Genomic DNA, 22802 nt, shown 5'->3' on the forward strand with positions numbered 1-22802 from the left:
CAGCAAACAATGAATGTGAACGAGAAATGAATGTGGATTTCTCAGAACACAAATTTTTTTTGTTGCCTTTTCGATTTAAATCGTTTAAAAATCTTAAAAACAAAAATACTGAGTTATGAAACTTTTGCTTTAGCTTCTTCCTAGTTTTTTACACCACTTCCTACTTTTTTACACCAGTCCTTTGACAAGAATGTTATTTCCATAAACTAATTTAAAAGTTATTGCGTCTTTTTGAAGACATAACTATCATCAAAACAAATGGATATTTTTTTTATTTGCATTAAGAAAACTTCGATTATTTAACTAAAATAATTCAGTTCATCATAGTAGTATTATTTTAATGCCACTTTATAAAATGGAAAAGTGAGTTTAAATTAAGAGACAAAAAAAACTTTTCTCATTTTGAACAATTAAGGTTCTTCTAGCGAGCCATGAAATTAATCGCTTTTAAGAATCATTTATTTTTACTTAGATCTACTAAGAGGGTGGGAAGGGTGATGAAAAAAAAAAAAGGTAACACATTTGTTATCGTAATTACCCTTATGTTGCACAAACTTTTGTCGCCAATTAATGAAAGTTTAACACTTCTTTCACGCCATAAAAAGCTAAGTCAACATCAAAGGACAATTTAGAAAAGAAAACACCAGTCTTCGTTCTATTTAGAAATAAGACACTTTAAAAAAAAGGAGTTTGAAAAAAGAAAAAAAAAATTTTAAGCGAAAAACATGGACAGACATGCGGCGAACTTTACTTCATATAATCGTCATAAGCGCCAAGGCAGATAAAAGGCCCTTTCAAAAGACTATAAAAAGAAATCAACAAGGCCAAGAAAGAGTTTATAAAAAGGCCCCATCTTATAAAAAAGTTGTTGGCGGAAAATTTCTTTCAGCAGCTGGCAGGGGGTTTTCAGTGGCGCTTATATATATAAAAAAAAGGCATCCCATAAATTGGCTAATAGCTTTTCTAAAAAGAATAGGGGGTTGTACAATTGCGAGCTTCATAACGCGAATGAAATCTCTTGTATTTCTACCGCAGGTGTCTATGCGTCCTTGTAAAACAGGGTAACAGGGCGACCACTTACAACAAATTACTCGGGCTGATTTTGTCGTTTTCACGAACGAGTTTTTTTTAAACCCAGTTTTCCAAACCATCCTTTTCTATGAGATTTTTTATACTTTTTGGCCGTCGGCCGTTGTTGTTGTTGACACAAACGCCTCCAGTTTTAAAACTTTCCCTTTGATTAATTGATGTGACTGTTTCACAAAAAGCTCAAAAGCGGGCGTGGCTCAATAACTAATCTAATTGTTGGATGGAAAACAAAATCTGAAATTTTACCAGGGAGGTCCTCATCTTCAATCTACTACTTTTTTATCTATAAAAAGTCATTTGTAAATATTTTTTGAATGGTATGGGAGGGCCAATCGAAAGAAGAGATTCTTTTTACAACATAGTGTGTATTTTTATATAGTTTTTTTTTTTTTTTTTTTTTTCGTTTATGTTGGATGGCTTAACTTTGTCCTTTCTTCGTTTTTTATCCTTTTCAATAAAGGCACTTTTTGTTTTTTGTGGAGTTGATTTTTTTAAGGAAAGAAAAGTTTCGCAACCGCCTTTTATTCTTTGGAGGAAGTCTATCTCCTCTTGTATGGGGGATAGTTTATTGCTAGATAAAGACTATAAAAGCGTTTAGCTGTCAAATACAAGTGTGTTTTGGGCTTATTCTCCCCAAAAAAATATCACATCGATGATTGTACTTATTCCAACGCCTTGAAACATATTTCATCATTTTTTTGTTAAATGTTCTTATTAATCTTTTTTTTTCACTTTCAAACCACCATTAAAACTCGTTTGAAAAAAAATAGCGTGTTTAAAATTTTCTTTTGCGTATTTTTTCTGATATAAGCTTTAAATTTTACACTGGTAAAATCAAGATTAACAGTATTAATTGACATGTATGACACTAAGGAACTTCTGTTTTTCTGTTGCATGATATTTTATAACAGTTGTTTAATAGATTTTTAACAAATCTTAGATAGATGCAAAACATATCTGATTTTAAATCTGCAATCAATTTCTCACTGCAAGCTACGCTTTTATGTAATTTAATATTATAGTCTGAACCAGAATTTGTTTTTTTAAAAAATTCACTCAGAGATGCAGTAACTCGTGCCTCCCAATGAGGTGAGCCAGATTCGAATCCCAGTGGTGGCAGGTTGATACAAATTTTGTTCCCGCCTTGCACTGACCACAGTACTGGTGTAAAATATGCTCTGTGGTAGACGGATTATAGGAGATATTCCCCTTGTCGTCGAGTCAACCGTTGGAGGTTTTCATGGTTTTTTTCTTCGTGTACCGCAAATGCGGGTCAGTTCCACAAAGAAGTCCTCAACGAAGGCTTGTTTGTCTCACTGTCTGATCCAGAACTCACCTTGTCTTCCGAGTTGGGATCAAAATACCAGGCTATGGAGTTAAACAGTGGTAGTTGTAAACTTCAGAATTGTGTCGATTGTTCAACGCCGGTTATAAAATAAAATTCCCTCGAGTGACTACTAAGTGTTCTCACTTCTCTGAGGCGTAGGGAGTACTAGGAAGAATGCGTTAAGGTCATATGCAATACACATACAATAGAATGCAATAAATATGCAGTAAATATACAATAGAATTCCAAATCTGCATAACAAAAGATGGCTCGAATGAGGGTTGCCCAACCATGTTCATTTTATAAACATAAAAAAATTAGTTTGTAAAAAGAAAATAAGGTGAAATGATGTTCGTTTCTCTCTTTTCTGTACTGATAACATATATAAATATAAAAGTAATATTCTTAGGAGATGAAAAAGTAAGGTTGCAGTTTTATTTCTACAGTTTTCTTAAAAAAGTAATAACTACCGAACCTTTAAACTAAATCTAAAGTGTGCGATGTTACTCTCAAATAACTGCTTAAAATATATTTCAAATTTATTAAGCTTTTGTTTTCTACTTAGCCTCTTGCCAATTAGAAACACGCGTTAAAAAGTTTAGCATACTGATTCGTAAAGTTAATATTTTGATAAATAGTGTTAGGTGCAGTCGATGGTGTTGAGGGCAAAAAAAAAAGTCCGTGGCTCACACGGGCTGTTATATCAATAAAAAAATAAGAATTCATGTTTATTAAGAAACACTTAACAGCAAAAACAATCATGCCTTTTAAACGAAAATAGAATGACACGAGAAAAATATAGTGGTTGACAAACAGAAAAAGTTAGGTTAAATAATGTCATAGTCAATCAGTGGCATGCATCGAGGGTTTGGCCAAGGTGCAGTCTTTTGTAGGCCAAGGCCTACAAAAGACTGTTGAGTCAATAAAAAAAAGAAGAATTAATGTTTATTAAAAAAAACACTTAACAGAAAAATTTAACTATGTCTTTTAACTAAAGTAAGATGGAAAAAAAAATATATGTTTGTTGTGAAACAGGAAAAGACATCAACGTTAAAAGTCACACTTTCCGATTCCAAAACATTCAGAAAAACTTCCTGCCAGATTCTCACATCGGGTGCTCGCTCTCCATTTGAAAAAAAAAAGCACTGAATCTCAGCTTTTAGAATCTGAAAGAAGTACCGGAATTTATGAAATTCAAGCTCGCCCTTTCATTCTAATGAGCTCGGGCGCGACACCTGTCCCGGTGTAAAGAGAAACCCCCTCGGGGGTTACCCCTCTCTTCAACTCTTTCTGCCTCCCACATCCACTTTAAGCCCCTGGTCCTTCCTAAATGCGAATGTATAATTCATTTTTCTTCAATTCTTTTGAAAGGGGCGCCCCATTGCAATTCCTTGGCCCCACTTTGGCGAAGTTGGCTTCACTATCCCCCGGCCTTCCGAATAGTTCTTTTGAATTTTTCCAGCTCTTTTCTTGGTTTTCGTTCAACCCTGCTCGCTGCCGGGGCTTTATATGTATAAAAGCTTTATCAGTATTATGCTTCCATAACCCCTTCTATTTTCTATGTTCAGTATAGACCCCTCTTCTGCCGCCCCCATTTCCTCTTGGTTTTCTTTCTTGATGGTCTTAGTGGACCGAAGTGTATATTGGAATTTCCAGCTATAAACCTCATCGCTTAACTGAAAAGTCTTCTGAGAAAGTTTCGCGAAACCTTTGTATATTTACCGTGAGGTTCGCTTTTACGCAGAATTTTTAGAAAGATTCGATTTTTGAAGTCGAAAAAGGAAACCTAAAAGTTCTTAAGCTTTCAGAGAATTTGAAAGTCATTTTGTTGTTTCAGTTACCATCCCATTAACCGGAGTTTCTTTTTCCTCAGATGAATATTAGAATTATTCTTATTTTGTGAATGTAAAATATTTAGACGCATTTAAAAATCTCTTTAGGGTTTTCACCGTAAGTCAAAAAAGAATTTTCCAGTAAGAAAATGAACAATTTAAGTATTTAACAATTCGAAGAATTGCTCAAGAAAAAGGTGTCTTTAGATATTTTTAAGCATTTTGAGCCTTAATATGAGTCAAATTTGCTGCAACCTTATTATAGGGCTATGCTTAATCCTATAGCACTAATTTCACTTTATTTCATTTTGTGTTATAACCGGAGTTGAACAACCAACCCAATTATGAGTTTATGACTATCAATGTTCAACTTTATGGCCTTGTAATTTAGAACTCTACCCAGAAGACCATGAACAACCTGGATTACTCATTTGGACAAATTAGCCTTCGAAGAGAACTTTTTGAGGAACTAACATTTACTTGCTTCACATGGAGAGGAAAACCACGGAAACCTCTTACTGTTAACCAGATGGCAAAGGGACTCTAACCAGTGATCAATCTACCACCAAAGATATTTTACGTCACCACTGTGGATGATATGAGCAGGGAGAAGAATTCGTATCAACTACCCATCGCTAAGATTCGAACCTAATTCACCTCAATGAGATGTGAACCAGGAGGGTGACTCTCTATCCCCTGAGCCACCGCGACTTTATAATGTTTATTAAACTTGATTACACTTTAAGCCAGTCACATGCGGCACATAAGTAAGGTGCGTAGTACTGGCTCAGTTTTGCCAGATTTACTTTTGGCTTACTATTGATTAGTTTTTATAGCCTACGCTTGTCGTTGCAATCCTTCCCCTCCTAGTACCGTTACTGTTCTACTATAGCGAACGGCACTAAGTCCTGCTTGCTACACCATAAATTAAATGTTATTTTAATGCCCATTATAACGTTTGATAATCTAAATTCTAACATAGCTGGCGAAATTCAGTTCCATTTTCAATTTTCATTCTGCAGCAAAGTTGACAAGAGAAAATTTAATTGCTAGCAAGAATGTCAAAGAAATTTAAAGTACTGTTTATTTTCATGTTAAAAAGCATTGAATTTGATAAAATTTTAATTTCCTTTGAATGAAGGTCTCCTAAGTTCTTCTCTAACTAGTTGTGGGAGTGACCAGTGGGCATAAAATTGGTTAAATATAATTCACTTAATATTAATAATAATAAAAATAAATTTTAAGATATCATTTGTTAAAATTAGTAACGTATTTTAAGCTGAAATTAAATGTTTGCGATATAACGTTGTCATGTTATTTCATTCATTTTTGTTTGAATGACATTGATTGATATGTCGAGTGTCGACAATATTAAGGTAACCAAATGAAATATTAAACCTCCAGATTGGTCGGGATAAATTTAAATTAAACTGCCTCAAAAATTAGTTTTTTTTTTTTTAGTTTTAAATGTAAAAAAGAAATTAGTTTTTTATTCAGAATTTGTTTTATTAATAACCTCAATCAAATAAAAAAAATACCAGACTAATATTGTCAGGACTTTTAAGAATTGAATTTTGCTTGCAAAAGCACACAAAATTATAAAATAATCAACCATGCAATGCCGAAATCAAAAACGTCGCGCGCTAATTTTATTTTATTTTAATTCATTTTTAGAACAGAACAAAACTGGCTTTTGTTTGAAGAGGTTTAAAATTGGTTGTAGATGTATTTTTTAAATGCAGCTTAATGAATGAAGGGTTTTTTTTTCTCTTCTCTATTTTTCAATTGCACTAAATCAACATTTTAATTAAATCATTAATGATTTTGCCAGTTTACACCCAGACCACTCAGTTATTCCATGAAAAATATATCTCTCCAAGCCTTTTGTTTTATAAATAATAAAATACCAGCCAATATATTCACACGCATTTTGTTATGAATGTTTAGAAAAGCATCGAAGCGTTTCATAAACCGAAAGCTCACACTATAAAAAAATGATACACTTTAGAAGTTGACAAATTATGCTTCCAACCATCTGCCCCCGGTCAGTAAGTTTCCGTGGACAACTGCTTTTTTTCATTCAGCAAAGAGACAATTTTGCAATTCAGTCAAAACGGAAGTCAAATGTTACACATGAATGATTCCAACTGTCACATTATATTTACGTAGACATTTGCACTCTCTTCTACTCTGATTAGCTTACGAGTACCTTGTAACGAAAATTATTATGTTTAAATTTGTTTATAGTGTATAGTTTTTATTATTATTTATAAATTTATTTATGATATATCTCTTTGTATTATACATATTTATTAAGATTTGCGTACTGCAAAAAATTCTGGTTAAAATTACCGTACTCTATAATTATAATATTTCTACTTTCTTGTACAAAAAATTGAGTAATTCTGGAAATAAAATCCAAAATATATGGTATTTAAACCATAATTCCGGTTAAAATTACCGTACTCTACGATTATAATATTTCTAAATTCTTGTACAAAAAATAGCGTAATTCTAGTAATAAAAACCAAAATATATGGTATTTAAACCATTAATTTGGTAATTTTTTTGTTCATATGGTAACGGTAAATTCTGGTTTTAAAAATTATTATTCTTGTTACCACACATTCGGTAAAAAAAGCAAAACTGAGAAGTAAATTCAACCAAATAAATGGTTTTTATGACAAGTTCTAAGGTATCGTGTTAAGGTTACCAAATTTTTTCACTTAATATTAAAACAATATTTTATCGTCATTTTTACCAAAATCATTACCAAAGCACTTCGGTAACAATTACTAAGCTATTTGGCGTTTTCATTGAGCCTAAAACACGGTAAATTTTACCACATTCTAGTAATTTTGACCATACTTGTTTTTCAGTGCATATTTATATTTATTAAGATTTCTAAATTTATTAATATTTATATTAAGATATATAAGTTAGGTTTTTCATACATTCAATTATTAAAAATTATTCAAATTAAACACTTTCGCAAAATTTTTCATGTTTCAATCATTTCACGAAAGTTTTTAACAATTTTATCGCGATTCAATTAAACAAAAAAATTATTATCTACATGATAATTGAAGTCCCCGCTCTTTATCAGAAAAATAGAGTAAACGATGAACCATAATATTGCTTACATGAACTATAATGCAGCGTAAAAATACAATCTTAATAAAGTGATAAATTGAACCGTGTTTCTAGTTACAGTGAACCATTCCACAACGTAATCAAGTTTTCGAAGATAATACGGTTTCCTTTATGTTATGTATTAAATTTGTAGCAATTTTAGATATCGTGGTTCAATACTCTATAAAAATTTCTGATATTGTATTGATTTCTAACATTATATTTAAAAAATTTCTGAGAGTTACGAACTGTTTAGGGTCATTTATTGAGTCAATTGCAAGGATCTGATTCCAAACGGTCCGACCGCACTGTGTAGGGGTCAGTTAACTGGCCTTGCATCAGAAAGGTTCTAGGTTCGAATCCCGGGCAAGGCATGGATGTCGTTTTCATTCTCTGTACTATGTGTCTTCACTGTGGGAGCAACATTAGCCCACCTAATACGGTGCCCCTGAAAGTGTGGCTTAAAAATTTACCATGTAAATGGCTAAATTTGCGAAATGTTAACACAGATGGGCATTGGAAATAAAAAAAAATTCCTGACGAAGCATTTATTTGCATATTTAGTTAGCAAAATAACTTTTCTCGGGAAATTATCCGAAAAAAAATAGTTTTGATAATACAAGAAATAAAATTCCAATTTCTATACAGAAATGAATAATTTAATTTAAAGAGAAAAATATAACTCTATAATAAAAAAAATTTACATCTATTTTATCTTGGATAAGTAAAAGGTGAACCATAAAAAGTTCAATGTTAACTTTTTGCAATTAAATTGTACAAACAAGTATTGATTTAGTAACGCATTTTTTTTTTAAATATTAAGTCATATTTTAAGCGAGATAGTTTTGAAAAATATATATATATATTTTTTTTTAATTTGGATAATTTTCTAAATGTACGTTGAGAAAACATGGGTTAGTCGATTCAGCTCTGCTTCTAAGAGTTTTTTGCCTTTATATTTATAAAGGTTATAAAGGTGCTTTGTGATACAGAGTGAAATTGAAATTATAATTGAGCTTTTGCGAGAAAAAAGGTTTATTTCTAACGATATATCCCATAATTTATTTAATTTATATTTTGCTATGCAAGAGTAAAAAATAACCTTTGTTTAAAATAATTCTACCGAATTCCCGGAATTTCTTTGAGTCTCTGTTATAAAAAAAATGTCAAACAAATCAATTTTTTGACTCAAAAATCATATTTTAAACTAAGAACAGTAGCATTTAATATGTTAAATAATTACAAAGCTTTTAGACTGTCGAATTATCAAAAGCAATTTTTACCCATATCGCATCAATCAGCATAAAGGCAGTCATAAATTAGTTGTCATACGAAAACAGCGCTCTAAATAATTCCGGATTAAATTCGGGTAAAAAGTACTCTCACCCTCAGTGACGGTAATTTTTATCGCAAAATTTATTTTTACAGTAAAATTTATTTTTATCGTAAAATTGACTTTTACCGTAAAATTTTACGGAATAAAATCTTGAACAGTAATTTGTTCAGTAATATCCACTGTAAAATCACTATAATTAAATAAATTTTAACGTAAAAATTACGGTATCGAATTTTATGGTAAAGGAATTTTTCCGTAATATGGATTTTACGAATGCTGTATTCAAGGTGCCAATACTTTTTACCGGAATTTAATCCAGAATTCTTCACAACGCATAGTGGAAATTATAATTTACTAAAAGAAAAGAAAATTGTAAACGAAACAAAAAAATCTATTAAAAATTGTTTTTAGAAATATTGACTCCCAAATAGCAGTTCAGAATGATATTTAATTTTTAGTTCAATTACTAACAGAAAAATAATTAAATAAATTTTGCTGCAAAAATTACGGTATAAAATTTTACGGAAAATATGAACTTTCCGGTAAAATGGATTTCACGGTAAGTGCCCTTACTTTTTACAGTTATTTAATTTGGAGTTTTTAATAGTGCACTGCGGAAATTATAATTTAATAAAGAAAAATTTGGACTTATAAATGAAACAAAAAATTGCTTTCTGAAATATTGACTCTTAATTAGAAGTTCATAATTATATTTAATTTTTAATTCAATTGATGGCAGAAAAGTACAACTTTAAATAGAAACGAAAAAAAACTATCTAAAAATAACTTTCAGTAATAATGACTCAATCTAATTAGTTCAGAATAATTTTAAATTTTCACTTCTGAGAGTTTCTCAGAATTAATTTATTAACTTTCATTAAATACCTTTATCTTTTTTTAAAAAAATGCAGTGCTTTATCAAATTATCCAAGTTTTAATCAAAATCCATAAGTCAAAAAACTCTCAGAATATTGCAACAGATTAATCCAAATTCAAAGCAGAATAGTGAAATGAAAGATGTTCCGCAATAACTCCTCTTAATGTATATTTTTGGAATTCGTCTCAAAAATTAAGTCTAAAAAGTACACACATTGAAAGTTTAGTTTTTGATTAAATCAGGAAGTATAACTAACCATTAATCGTATCCCTTGCATTTCCTCAGCATTGAAACTGGTTTTGATTTTTTCAATACCACCTTCCTCCGTAAAAATATACTAGACTTTGATTGAATTTTTGTTTTTTAATATCATATATATTTTTTTCCAATGCCCACCTGGATAATGGCCTAGGTCATACAGGCACCTGAAGGACAGATTTGTTGGCCACTCTTTCAGGGGCACCATATTAGGTGGGCCAACGTTGCTCCCACAGTAAGGACAGATAGTACAGAGAAGAAAATAACATCCATGCCTTGCCCGGGATTCGAACCCAGAACCTTTTTGATGCAAGGGCAGTTCCCTAACCCCTAAACCGGCCGGTCGGCATATCATATATATTAAATTGTGATTTTACGTGTGTTCATTTCTTCCACATGGGTCTTAAAATTATTATCGGTAAACTAATTATGATCTTTACGAAACATCAACTTGTGTATTATTTGCTCTCTGAAATTATTAACAGTTTGTTTATATATATCAATGTTTGATAAATTCATTTAATATTTGATAAAATATATTTCCCGAGTTCCTTAGAGCGTCTGTTTTTTTAAAAATAAACAATGAAGAAAATAATTTTCAATTGATTACTCTTTTCTCGAAACAATAGCCAGAAGAAATAAAATAACCTAAAAAAAAGTTTAAACTTTTTTGTTTCTATCATCTCTCGAATAAATAGTGAACAGAAACTGGTAGAACCAGATCGATGCTAATAGACCTCCAAGCTGAAACAACCACACCAGAAGCATCGATCCAATATTTATAGGATATCCTTGCTAATAGAGATTGATGAATTTATGGCTCGAAAAAGTGAATGATTTTTCTTGTTACTGTGACAAATAGTTAAATAAAGTTTAATGACGAGTCAATTGATTTCATTGCTCAATAATACAGAATAGAACTATAGAGGAATATGCTTTTAAATCAAATAAGATTTGATTGAAATTACGTAAAGGTATTCACAGAAATATCCAAGTTTCATGGTAAAATGCCATTATTCAAAACATTTATGATACTTTAATGTTATAAGTAAGTTTTATACTCGAATACAATTTTGATTGAAAATAAAATTATGCTTTAATTATAAAAACTATGAGAAACAGCCCACTGTTAGAAATTTTGGACTGCGTTTAAACACATTATTGGACAAATTTGATGCAACTTTAGTATGACTCCAAGTTTAACAATATTATAGCACACATTACACCATTTTACTTGTTCGATACTGTCCTTTACTGTACTTATGACTCTACTTTAAAACTGACCTTTTTCGATGTACCTTGTCCAAGAAACTACTTATGATTTAACTTTGAAATTTTTTGGGGGATATTTGAGATTATGTCAGTTGTATGCAGTGATAAGGTTTTAGCGTTTACAGGAATGTTTTTTTAGTTATAAAATATTTTTGATGATATCTTTTAAAAAATTAAAAGTTCTCAGTTCATAATTTTTTTTAAAAATTCTTCCAAAGATATGTAATAACAGTTATCACTGTGTAAACATATGTATGTACATATTGTGTAAAAAAGCTTAAGCAATATGTTGTGTAGATGCTGAGATAAGGTAAATCGAGAGTTATTGGTATATGTCCTACCGACTTCACTCAACCTCATACTAAAAGTTGCAGAATATTTCTACAATACTATGATTCAATGTTAAAACATTTTTAAAATACTAATTATTTAATTTTTAAATCTCCCTAAACTTTTGTAATTCAAGTTCGATTAAATCTGTTTCAAAATAAAGTCAATGTATCTTATCTTATCACAGCAGATATTTTACTTAAGGAAATTTGGAGTAATAATGTTCTCCTTACCTACACATCATTACGATTTCAACCCAAACTCTGAAGACAAGGGAACTCCTAACTGATGTTTCAAGTAAAATAGTTTTTATAGAGTAAAAATAGCGTGTGTTTATATTACATAAAAAAAGAAAAACTAAAAAAAAAAATTTTGAGTTAGAAAATAACATGTTTTTTTCCAAACATATTAGGTTGTTTCTTAATTTCTTAGCAAAAAAGAGCATTATTCTTAATTTTTTTTAATTTTCTTTAAAATTCATATCATTAATGTGCTCAAAACTCTTGTTTTTTCAAAAATGGCAATCTTAAGATGCGTTTTGAGATTCTAAATTTTAGTACTGCAATAGATTGTGAGTTATGTAAAAATATAGAATATAATTTTAATATATTTCTTATACGAAACAAACATGCATGCGTAATTTATACTTAAACGTTATGCAAAATAGCACTAAAGATTTATTCGAAAATTCGCCGTTTGCAAGTTAGTATCATATTACGATCTTCAAATTAACTCTTTTAGTTCAGGTATAAGAAAGTATAATACAAGAGAAAGAGTATTTTAATATGGGATATGATCATTCAGTTATTAACTATAAGATTTTGTTATTATATTCCGCAATGAGCAAATTGCATACTAGATTTTTGTTTTGTTCAAAGGTTCGTTTTTTTTAGTTTCGTCCGTTTAAACAACGTGTTTTTTTTCCAAACGTTCTGCTAGGTTTCGATTCGATAAATTCTTTAAATAATTACCATACAAACGGAAAATTACCAAATCAATAGCTTAACTATCATATATTTTGGTTTTATCAATTGTTTTACCCAAAAATTTTCTTAACATACAATTACGGTAACTTAACCAGAATCTTTTTCCCAGTGAAGAAAAGTAAAACCAGTGAAGATTTTTACACGAATTAATAGTCCATAGATTAACATTCACTGTATGCATTATGAATTACTGAGAAATTCGCAATGCTTTATTAAAAGTACCGTGTTTTTATATCAAAATTATTTCTTGAATGATTATTGGTGACTCTACAGTTTCAGTAAAAGATAATGCATTTATTTAGAGTAAGTCTCATTTCATTAAAAGTTGAAAAGAGGAATGGTGAATTGTCATTTTTAAAAATTGTTTAACAACAATCTTAAATTTTACTAGCTTTTTTTAAATGTACTGTTAGTTTTTGATAATACTTTTTTTAGTTTATGTTATTGGTTTAGAACATTTCAATCCCCCAAAAAATTAGCGTAATTTTCTTAATGATTTACGTTTGAAATGCAGTTTTAATTTTCTAATTCATCATTGGTTTATGTAGCTGATGATTATGAATCATTATTTTGCACATTATAGCAAATTCATATTGGTGCATTTGTATTTTAGCTTTTTTTTTTTTAGAATTTTATAGTAATGAATATTTTTATATTGTTTATTTTATTTCATTTCATTGAATTATTCATTGTAATTTTTGTATCATAATTATAGAAGGAATTCGCTACAACAAATACATAATAATAATTACATAAAACACAATTTTCAACGGGATTCATGGGGACTCTGTAGTTTCAGTAAAAGTTAATTCTTTTATTTGGAGTAAGTTTCATTTCATTGGAGGTTGAAAAGAGGAATGGTGAATCGTCATTTTTAAAAATTGTTTTACAACAATCTTAAATTTTACTAGCTTTTTTTAATATACTGTTAACTTTTGATAATACTTTTTTTAGTTTATGTTATTGGTTTAGAACATTTCAATCTCACCAAAATTTTAGAATAATTTTCTTAAGGATTTACGTCTGAAATGCATTTTTAATTTTCTAATTGATCATTGGTTTATGTAGTTGATGATTATGAATCATTATTTTGCACGTTATAACAAATTCATATTGGTACATTCGTATTGAAGAATTTATTTAGAATTTTAACTTATTTTTTTTAGAATTTTATAGTTATGAATATTTTTAAATTGTTTTTTTAATTTCATTTCATAGAATTATTCATAGTAATTTTTGTATCATAATTAAGGAAGGAATTTGCTACAGCAAATATATAATAATAATTACATAAAACACAATTTTCAACGACTAAAATACCGAAAATACAAAAGATAAATTTAAAACATATCTAAATAAAAAAAAGACTTCCATAGAACGACAAACTCGTTGTTTAAACTTTTTCTCAAAAAAAAAATCTCCCTATTTTTTTCTACCTCATTTCTCCCCCTACTCTCAAACCCTTAGCGGATTCGGAAAAACGGGAAACGAGGGGATCTGCAAAACGAAAAGTTCTTTTTTTTATTCGAAAAGGGGGAAGGAATTAAATATCCCATTTCTAGGATTGACCAGGGTGGAAACGACAGTTAAAAAGCAACCGACCATCTCGCACAAAGAAGAAAGCGACTTCTACCGACCTCAGTTTCTTCTTAGCCGCGTGGATCCAGTGGTCGAACGGTTGCGGGAGAATCGTTTTCCCCCGGTGACTCGGGCGGCGAAAAAACGTTCCGGCCGACCCCCTGGGAGTTTTCTTTGCATAGTGCTCTGTTTTATGGAGGTTCATCTCTAGAGTCAGGATGGGAAGCAACATTCGAAAGAAGGAAAAAAGTTTTTTCGTTCCAAAGATCTGTAGTTTTAAGTAATTTTGAAGCTTTTAAAAAACAGTTTAAACGAAGTCGAATATCAAGGGACTATTTTTTCTCTTTTTTTTTTTTTGACCAACTGATTTGCCTATTTTGGTTGAAAGTTCTCTCAGCACAAAGAGTACAGAAAATGGAGTAATTAGGACGAATATTTCACCAAGCATTACAAAACTTAATTAAAAGTGTTAAAACAGCTAATAAATAAACTATTTATATTTTTTTTGACCAACTGATTTGCCTATTTTGATTGAAAGTTCTCTCAGCAAAAAGAGTACAGGAAATGAAACAATTAGGACGAATATTTCACCAAGCATAACAAAACTTAATTAAAAGTGTTAAAACAGCTAACAAATAAACTATTAATATTTTTTTAAATGTTAATATAATAATATATTCAAGAAATACCCGTTGCATTAAAGCATTTTAAGGAATTCATGTTATTATTTACCAATAAGTAAAAAATGCAATGCATTTTTAAATTACGTTTCTTTTTATTGGTTTTTGTATCAATTAATTCATAGTTTTGTTCTTTTGCTTACTTTTCATTCTATAGTTTAAGATTTCTGGACTTCTCTTGCAGATAAATTTAATTATTTCATTTATTATTCAAGCCTAACTTTTATTAATTGCTGTATTTTATTGGATTTCTTCAATTGCTTCGTTCTTCTAATTGCTGCATAATCTTCCTTTATAAGTCTAATTAGTATTTTTCTACATTTTTAATTGCACAATAAATATTTAAACTTAAGTTTAATCTATCCAAGTAATATTACCACACATAAAAAGAATTTATGTGTGTTTTTATAAACCATTATAACCCGTTATTTTCTTTTTATAGTAAAAATTTTCGATTTATAACTTTTCATAAATTTTTTCCTTTATACGCTTTTTTATATGCATTCTAACTCAACTTACATGTACTAAAATTCCTTATCTTGATATCATTAGTTTTGCTTGCTCATATTTTTACATTTTCAACAAAGTGTCCCATATTTGCAATAAAGAAAAATTATTAATTTCTAATAAAAAATAAGATAAGGAGTGAAGCTCGAATTAAAAGAAAAATTTAACCTTGATCGTTTCCGAAATTTTTTTTTTAAAACTTGAATTTTTAAAAAATGGAAAAAATTGCATGCATTAATGTATTATAAAAAAATAATATTTTTACAATATTTTAAAATATTGCTATAAAATGAGTACAAAAGAATTTCGCTTACGTCAAACTCATAAGAAATATTAAAAAGAAATATACGAATTGATAATAATTATAATAATAGATAAAATTTACGACTTGCGTTGCATACATATTCATGATTATATTATTAAATACATTCGTATATTTATCCTTTGTTTCACAGTACAAAGGATTAAGGATCATTATTGGATTTAATAATAATCCAAAGGATTATCTCGTCCTAAGGATTATCATTGAATTTAATTTAGAGATTCTAACGATATCGTCATAACTTGCAAATATTTATTTTATCAGAAATTTTAGATTTTTTTTAAATAGAAAATTCAATACTTCGCATTCAATAAACTTCAATGAAAATTTATTTTTCAAATAATTTTTAATATAAATTTTAATTGTTACCTGTTTAATAGTTTTAAGAGACTATTTTTAATTATTCTAAAATTTCATTTCACCGAAGTCTATTATACATTGTCTTGAACGTTCAATTAACAAAAATTTTTAATAAATCACCTTAAACTTAATTCAAATATGTGTGGAGAGGTTTGTTGATTTTTTTTTTAAATTTTAAAAGCATAATACTTAATTTAAAATAATTCTTTCACCTTTAAAATGTAAAAAAAAATTTAACATTTTTGTGAACTATATAAAGTATTTGCTTTTCATAAGAAAAAAAATAAAATAGGTACAAATTATTATTTAAAAGAACTAATTAGCTCTAATTCATGTAAAATACTAAATCGTACAAAATTTTAATGAAAAAGTCTGTCATTAGAAAATATTTTTTAGTTTTTTATATTATTTTAACGTCGACATAAACATAAACAATTTTATAAAAATAATTGAAATAACTGTTTATAATGAAACGCTAATAAGATTATGCGTAATTACCAAAAGCTTATTTATAATTCAAAGTGCTTATATGATTTATCTTATTGTTAAAAAAAACGCAATTAGTAAAATATCAACTATTTAATCACTATATGTTTAACACACAAGTTTAGCCTTCACGATAAGTTAAAACTACATATTTCATTAACTTATTTTGAGTTATTGTTGAATATTAAGCAATTAATACTCAAAATATATTAAATAACTCATTTTTACTTTAAATAAATTATTTTATTTCTTGATGACTACCAAAAAATATGGAAAAATCATCTTTGAAGTGTATCATATTAAATAAAAGAAAAAAATCACTTAAAATGTCTCAAGAATCTTAGTTGAATCTGTAGTTTAAAAAATTATGCATGGTAGCTTGAGTTCTTAAAATAAAACCCATTTACGCAACTCTAGAGAATCATAAATTAGAAACTCTAGAAATATAAGTAAATTCTACGAAAATAAATGTCAATTTCAGAATTGAAATTTTAACCAATTTTTTTAAAAAAAATTCAAGTAATAACTTACAAATATTTTGCAATGTTTTATTTAAAAAAATATAAGAATATACACAAAATATAATTCTTGTTTTTGTTTTTATTTCAGTAAAATTGCCTATTTATCAATTTGAATTTCATATTTACCTTGCTGCGAAAAAATTTTAATGCTACAGCGTGTATCCTATCGTATGTATTTTGATAATACATCTTTTCTTTATTAAAGCCTCGGTTTAAAGTTTAAAACCGATTCACATAATTCTAAATAAATCATAAATTTAAAAATAATTAACAGTCAAAGTAAAAATCAATACAGATTAATTTTAGGAATTCAATTTCTACCACTTCATCACAAAAACACAAAATAAAACTTAGATATATAAATGTTCTTTAACATTTCATTTCAAAAAATATTACGATATTCTCAAAATTCTTATAATTTTTTCCCCTGTAGGCTATTTATTTTCATTTTATCTTAACCCGATTGCAAGGAACATTAAATACTACTGAGCGCAGTAAATATTACATATCTTCCGAATTAAAACGCTTTTTTTTCTTTTTTATTATAGTTGAGGAGTATATTTTTCGAAAAAGAAATTCTTTCAACAACCCCATTCGCGTAGAACGATATTCTCAAAGCAATACCCCCTCAACCAAATCGCGAAGTATTCCCGGGTTTTCTGTAAAACCTGATTTCCCGCAATAAGACTTACTCTGCAGAGAAACAACCCAACAGGGGAGAGTCCTTTTCCGACAATCTAAGCAGACTCTCGCCTTTTCCTTCAACTAAAGCGAAGCATTTGAGGATCGTTTGATTAGAGTGCCCTCGTCGGGGAGGGCAGGATAAAGGGGGCCAAGTGGATGGGGGGTTTCTAAGGGATTTTCCCCAGTTCCTTCCTCGTAATCCTGCTTAACTGGGGCACCTGCTGCCTTAGAAGGGATGGGGGTATCAGAAGCAGAGACTGATTCATACGTCACGCTGTCTGACAACTGGAGGACCCCTTTCCATCAACCCCCTGGCCGCCCCCTCATATACATTACCCTTTGCTGCCGCTGTGGTGTGGTGGTTTTATTATCCGTTAATTACATTAAGTGGATAGGATTATTCGTGGGTTGGACCTTTTGATGGGACAATGTCTTGATTCTTTGTGGATTTAAGATAAGCTTCCTGATGAGGAAATAATCAGGAATGAATACTTTTCGTACCTTTAAATGGATTCTTTTTGTTGAACAAAATTCTTCAGTATTTATAGTTTTAGTATCTTTTTTCTGGTTAACGTAGAATAAGCTGAGTCATATTAACGTTTTTAAAGATTTATTAGTTTTATATTATGAAGTTGACATTTATTATTTTCAAACTTGTGTGAAATTAAAATTAAAATCTTGTTTCTTTGTAGATTTAAGATTAGCTTCCTGATGAGGAAATAATCAGGAATGAATACTTTTCGCACCTATAAATGGATTCATTTTATTGAACAAAATTCTTCAGTATTAATAGTTTTAGCATCTTTTTTCTGGTTAACGTAGAATAAGGAGTCATATTAACGTTTTTAAAAATGTATTAGTTTTAAATGAAGTTGTCATTTATTATTTTCAATCTTGTGTGAAATTAAAATCTGTTGTACAAAATTATTTACCAATTATAGTTTTGGTATTTCTTTCTGAGTTGCATAGAATTAATGGAGCTATATTTACATTTCTAAACATTTATCAATTTTGTCTTAAGTTGAAATTTATTATTTTCAATCGAGAGCAAAATTTAAATTTGTTGCGCAAAGCTATTTCGTATTTATAATTTCGACCTCCCTTTTTGAATAACTTTGTACAGCAGAACCTAAATAGATTTTACATTTTTAAATGTTTATTAGTTTTGTTTAAAGTTGTCTATTATTATTTTCAATCTAGTATAAAATTTAAATTTTTCGCTTAAAATTATTTAATATTTTTAGTTTCAGTGTCTCATTCTGACTTACGTAGAAATGGCTGATGCCTACTTATGTTTTTAAATATTATCAATTTTATTAATGATTATCTTTTATTATTTTCAATCTTGTGTAAAATTTAAATATTTAAGTTTACATTTTAATAATTATTCTTTAATGAAAAAAATTTCTCAGGATCTTGTTATCATGGGAAACATTTGATTAGTTTGAACTTCAAAAGGTCTTTTTTTCAGTTGTTATTTATTTATTTTAATTTTTTTGTATACAATTATCGATTATTTTTAGTCTTGATGTCTTTTCCTGAAATTGATGCATCTTACTTGGAAACTTTGAATTGATGGAGCTTGCGTTTTTTTTTTAATTCATCAGTTTTACTAGAATTTATTATCCATATAATTTCAATTTTGTAACAAAATGAATCATAAGAAAAGTTCAAAGTAGGTTTTCTGATGTGAAGAACATTTTACCGGGTCAAACCTGAGTAAGTGTATTTTTCTTATAAAATCAGTTAATTTCTTTACGGCGATATTAAGTTACCAGTTAATTTAATTTATCAGTTTAACTAACGGCTTTTAAATTTAGTTTTGGAATTAGTTTTACTTGAAAAATCGTTTCCCAGATTAGATCAGATTGAATTAATTTAGTGGTAAAAAAGAGTTTTTTTTCAACTACAGATATTTTTTTTAATGAAATAATAAAATAAATAAAATGTTTAAAGAATGTTCAAAAATAAAACAAATTCATTGAATTTTGAATTTAAAAACAATTTTTATGAATAATATAACACATCCTGCCACTTGTCTTACATGGTAATTTTGGAGCGTTTCTGTTGTATTATGTAATATTATAAGACAATTCAGTTCCTAAAAAAATACTTTTAAAATGACAAATTAAAATTTTTGTTAAGAGTTCAGCAAAATACCAAAAGAATATAATTCAAAAATGCTATACATGAGATACTGATAAACGTTTTTCTTATGAATTTTTGAAACAAAGTTTCTTTCTTTAAAAATCCATTGAAACTTTTATTCAGAAAATAGACCAGGTCTTATGCATAAGTATTAGTCATGTTCTAGTTACAGTAATAACTAATTAATATTTTAACAGAAAAATGATTTTAAAATATATCAAATTGGCTCAGAATGTAATTTTTACGAAGTTAACTTCAATTACATAGTGCGAATTAAATCTAATCAGTGTTACTTTTTCGAAAGAACATTTTATTTTTTATCACAAGGCTACGAATTGGAGAAAATAATATTGTTATTTTTAAGCATTTCTTTAAGTTTAGAAAACTGAAAATCCCTTTACACTTCAGTAGTATGTCACAAGAAAATTTTGAAACAAAAATATTGCTACTTAAATATTGTATTGCAGAAAACATGAAAAGAGCGCAAGAATATGAGATTTTCTCCATCCGTACCTTTAATCCGTACTCTTAATTTAAATATATATGTATATGTATTACGTTTAATTTAATGACACCAAAAAATTTTTAATTTTAGAAATTAACATAATTTTTAACATAAGTTTTTGATAATTATGCAACTTAATATCAAAAGGCATTTAATTTCGTTTTTGAAGTTCATAATCATTTAAAAAAATATTAGTTTTAATCAAAAAATATTAGCTAGTTAGGATTTTAAATTTTCGACACGTATGGAGCTTATATATCTGGAATATTTAGCAATTTTATTTCCAAATTTCACTTCTTTTTGTATCATAGATTTTTTTACTGATACTTAATGACATTTTTCTTAAAATTTGTTCGATATCTATTTACATGAATTTCAATTAGAAAACCGTTATGTTAAATGTTACACAAAATTTAATATGTCCTCCTAAAACAAGTATTTGCTTATATTTGATAAGGGTACTTTAAAGAATTGTGTGTTAAAAGGAAAATATGAAATTAAACGATTAATTTTAATATCGTACTAAATTGAGCCACATCTCTCTCATTTTAAGCTTCATTACTACATGGAACATTACTAATACTATGGTTCAAATTAAATGGAAACATTGTTTTATTTAACACCTTATTAAATTCGCACAATATTATTGTTCAAAGTACCAATATCATGGTTAAACGTTCGACTGATTTTCTCTAGATAATATCAAACATGGTTCTGACTTAACAACATACAGAATAAGGACAAGAATATCGATACAGTACTAAAATGCATACCTGCCAGTCGGAGAGCAGACATTCTCTGAAATTCTGGTTCTTCTAGCCACTTGTACATTCTGCGGAATGTCTCCCTTCCTGACTTGAGCTTGCTCCAAGGTTTTGGGTTCCTTAGGAGATCTGACAGTGTTCCCTGCGATCTGCACAGAACTCTTTGCGCGAAGATCGCCTGTGGTATGCTGTACCGCTTCAGTTCAGCGCTGATCCTCTGTGCCAGTTCCTTGGTGTTGATCTCCTCCACTTCTTCAGCAGAATTCACTTTCTGCTGCTGGTGCATGGACAGTTTACCACCACCACCATGGTGACTAACCGTGCTTACCATCGACACCATGGAACCATTCATAGAGTTCGGCACCGACGCCTGAATCGGGGCGCTTGGCTGTGTAAGGGGTATGCCCCCCGGTGTGGTTGGGGTTGGAGTCGGGGCAGCTCCTGTTAAACTATTAACTGTTGGAACTGGGGTGGGGGACGTTAAGGTTGTCGCGGCAGGCTTTACGTCCCTGATGGATGCAGGAGACTGGAGATGGTGACCTGACGTTTGATGACCCATATGAGTGCCGTTCATAGTCAGTCCATTAAGAGAGGACATCATGGACGATGGACTGACTGTCGGACTTTGAGGACTGACCAGGCCTCTCGTCAGATCCCTGTGAGCGTATGAATCATAGCCGTTTGGAGACATATTTTTTTCTGGAGAGTGAAGACCATTTTGTGAATAAGGTGACGATATTCCGCCTTGTTGCTGACCAAGTCCATTAGCGGCGGTCATCATCGCTGACATAGACGGGTGAGGATTCATGTTCATGCCAGCCATGCTCCCAAGTTTCTCATATTGATGATAACTATTAGCCATGTGCCCTGCCATGCCGAGATTGTTTTGCATGAGAGTAAAGCCACCACCGACATTACCCGCATGGTGATGTCCGTAATGATGCGTGAACTTGTCGGACATCGTCGATATGGGTGGCAGAGGCTGTAAAGGCGTCAAAGTCGCATAGCTGTTAGCCTGGACAGCGGTCGCAAAACCCGGCGGAGACATACGACCATTTAAAGTCTGATAGGTAGGCTCGGCAAGCGCCCGAAAATCGGACGCGTCTAGCATATTCATTCAGATGATTAAAATTGCACTTCAAACACCGATAAAAGAGTTGTCGATGGAACGTTGCGTCGGAACCTTTCTTACGCGCTGTTTCAGCTTCGAACTGATGTTTGGAAACCACGAGGTGTTCGCGCCCACTGATTGTCTGGGCCCTTCCTACCAAACACCTGATTTGTCCACTGCTCACTCGTGTGTTTCGCACCGTTTTGATGGCGATGGCACGCGGACACACCTCCGTGCTTCGGCCATTGAGTAATACTTTGCTATCATTCGCTGGGCGGAGCTCCGCCCTTCACGGACCACCCTTCGCGCTTGCGCTCCCAGGTAAGTCTCCTTTCTCCCTGCGTGCTCCCCCTAACAGAGGGCGCTGCATTTTATAGATGATGAAAGATAAGTTTCGGTTTCGGTATTCCCCTTTCCACTTCGGACGAATAGAAAGCCAGGTGGCTCTTAGATCAGCGTGGCACCACATTTAAATTTGGTAAAAGAAACTATTCGGGAAAATGATCAGATTAAATAGAATACTTATCTCACTTTTCATTAATTTTGGAGATTTTAAAATATTTTCATGACGTTTGTGAATGTTTTATAAATGTGAATGTTATGTCTATTAATTAAAAGTCAAACTACTAATGAAGTTACTATATGTGTTTCAATCAAAAATCGCATACTTCAATTTTTACAACAAAAAAAAAGTTTA

The 22802-nt window shown here is 30.0% G+C and overlaps 1 protein-coding gene across 6 annotated transcripts in view; it reads right to left on the bottom strand.

The window, feature by feature from the left end:
* Nucleotides 1-22370, bottom strand: part of LOC107451597 (hepatocyte nuclear factor 6-like) — a 268387-nt gene extending 246017 nt beyond the window's left edge. For 2 of the 6 annotated variants that reach the window (XM_071185199.2, XM_071185202.2), the window contains exon 1: nucleotides 21004-22310. In XM_071185199.2, the coding sequence (XP_071041300.1) occupies nucleotides 21004-22111 (1108 nt within the window). In that variant the 5' untranslated portion in view covers nucleotides 22112-22310. Of the gene's footprint in view, nucleotides 1-21003 lie in introns of all 6 variants that reach the window. The other 4 variants (XM_071185204.2, XM_071185201.2, XM_071185203.2 and 1 more) reach the window with 3 other exon arrangements.
* Nucleotides 22371-22802: the final 432 nt, after the last annotated feature.

This window comes from Parasteatoda tepidariorum, chromosome 5 (genome assembly GCF_982258835.1).
Source record: "Parasteatoda tepidariorum strain Cologne lab strain chromosome 5, Ptep-v5.0, whole genome shotgun sequence".
Taxonomy (NCBI): domain Eukaryota; kingdom Metazoa; phylum Arthropoda; class Arachnida; order Araneae; family Theridiidae; genus Parasteatoda; species Parasteatoda tepidariorum.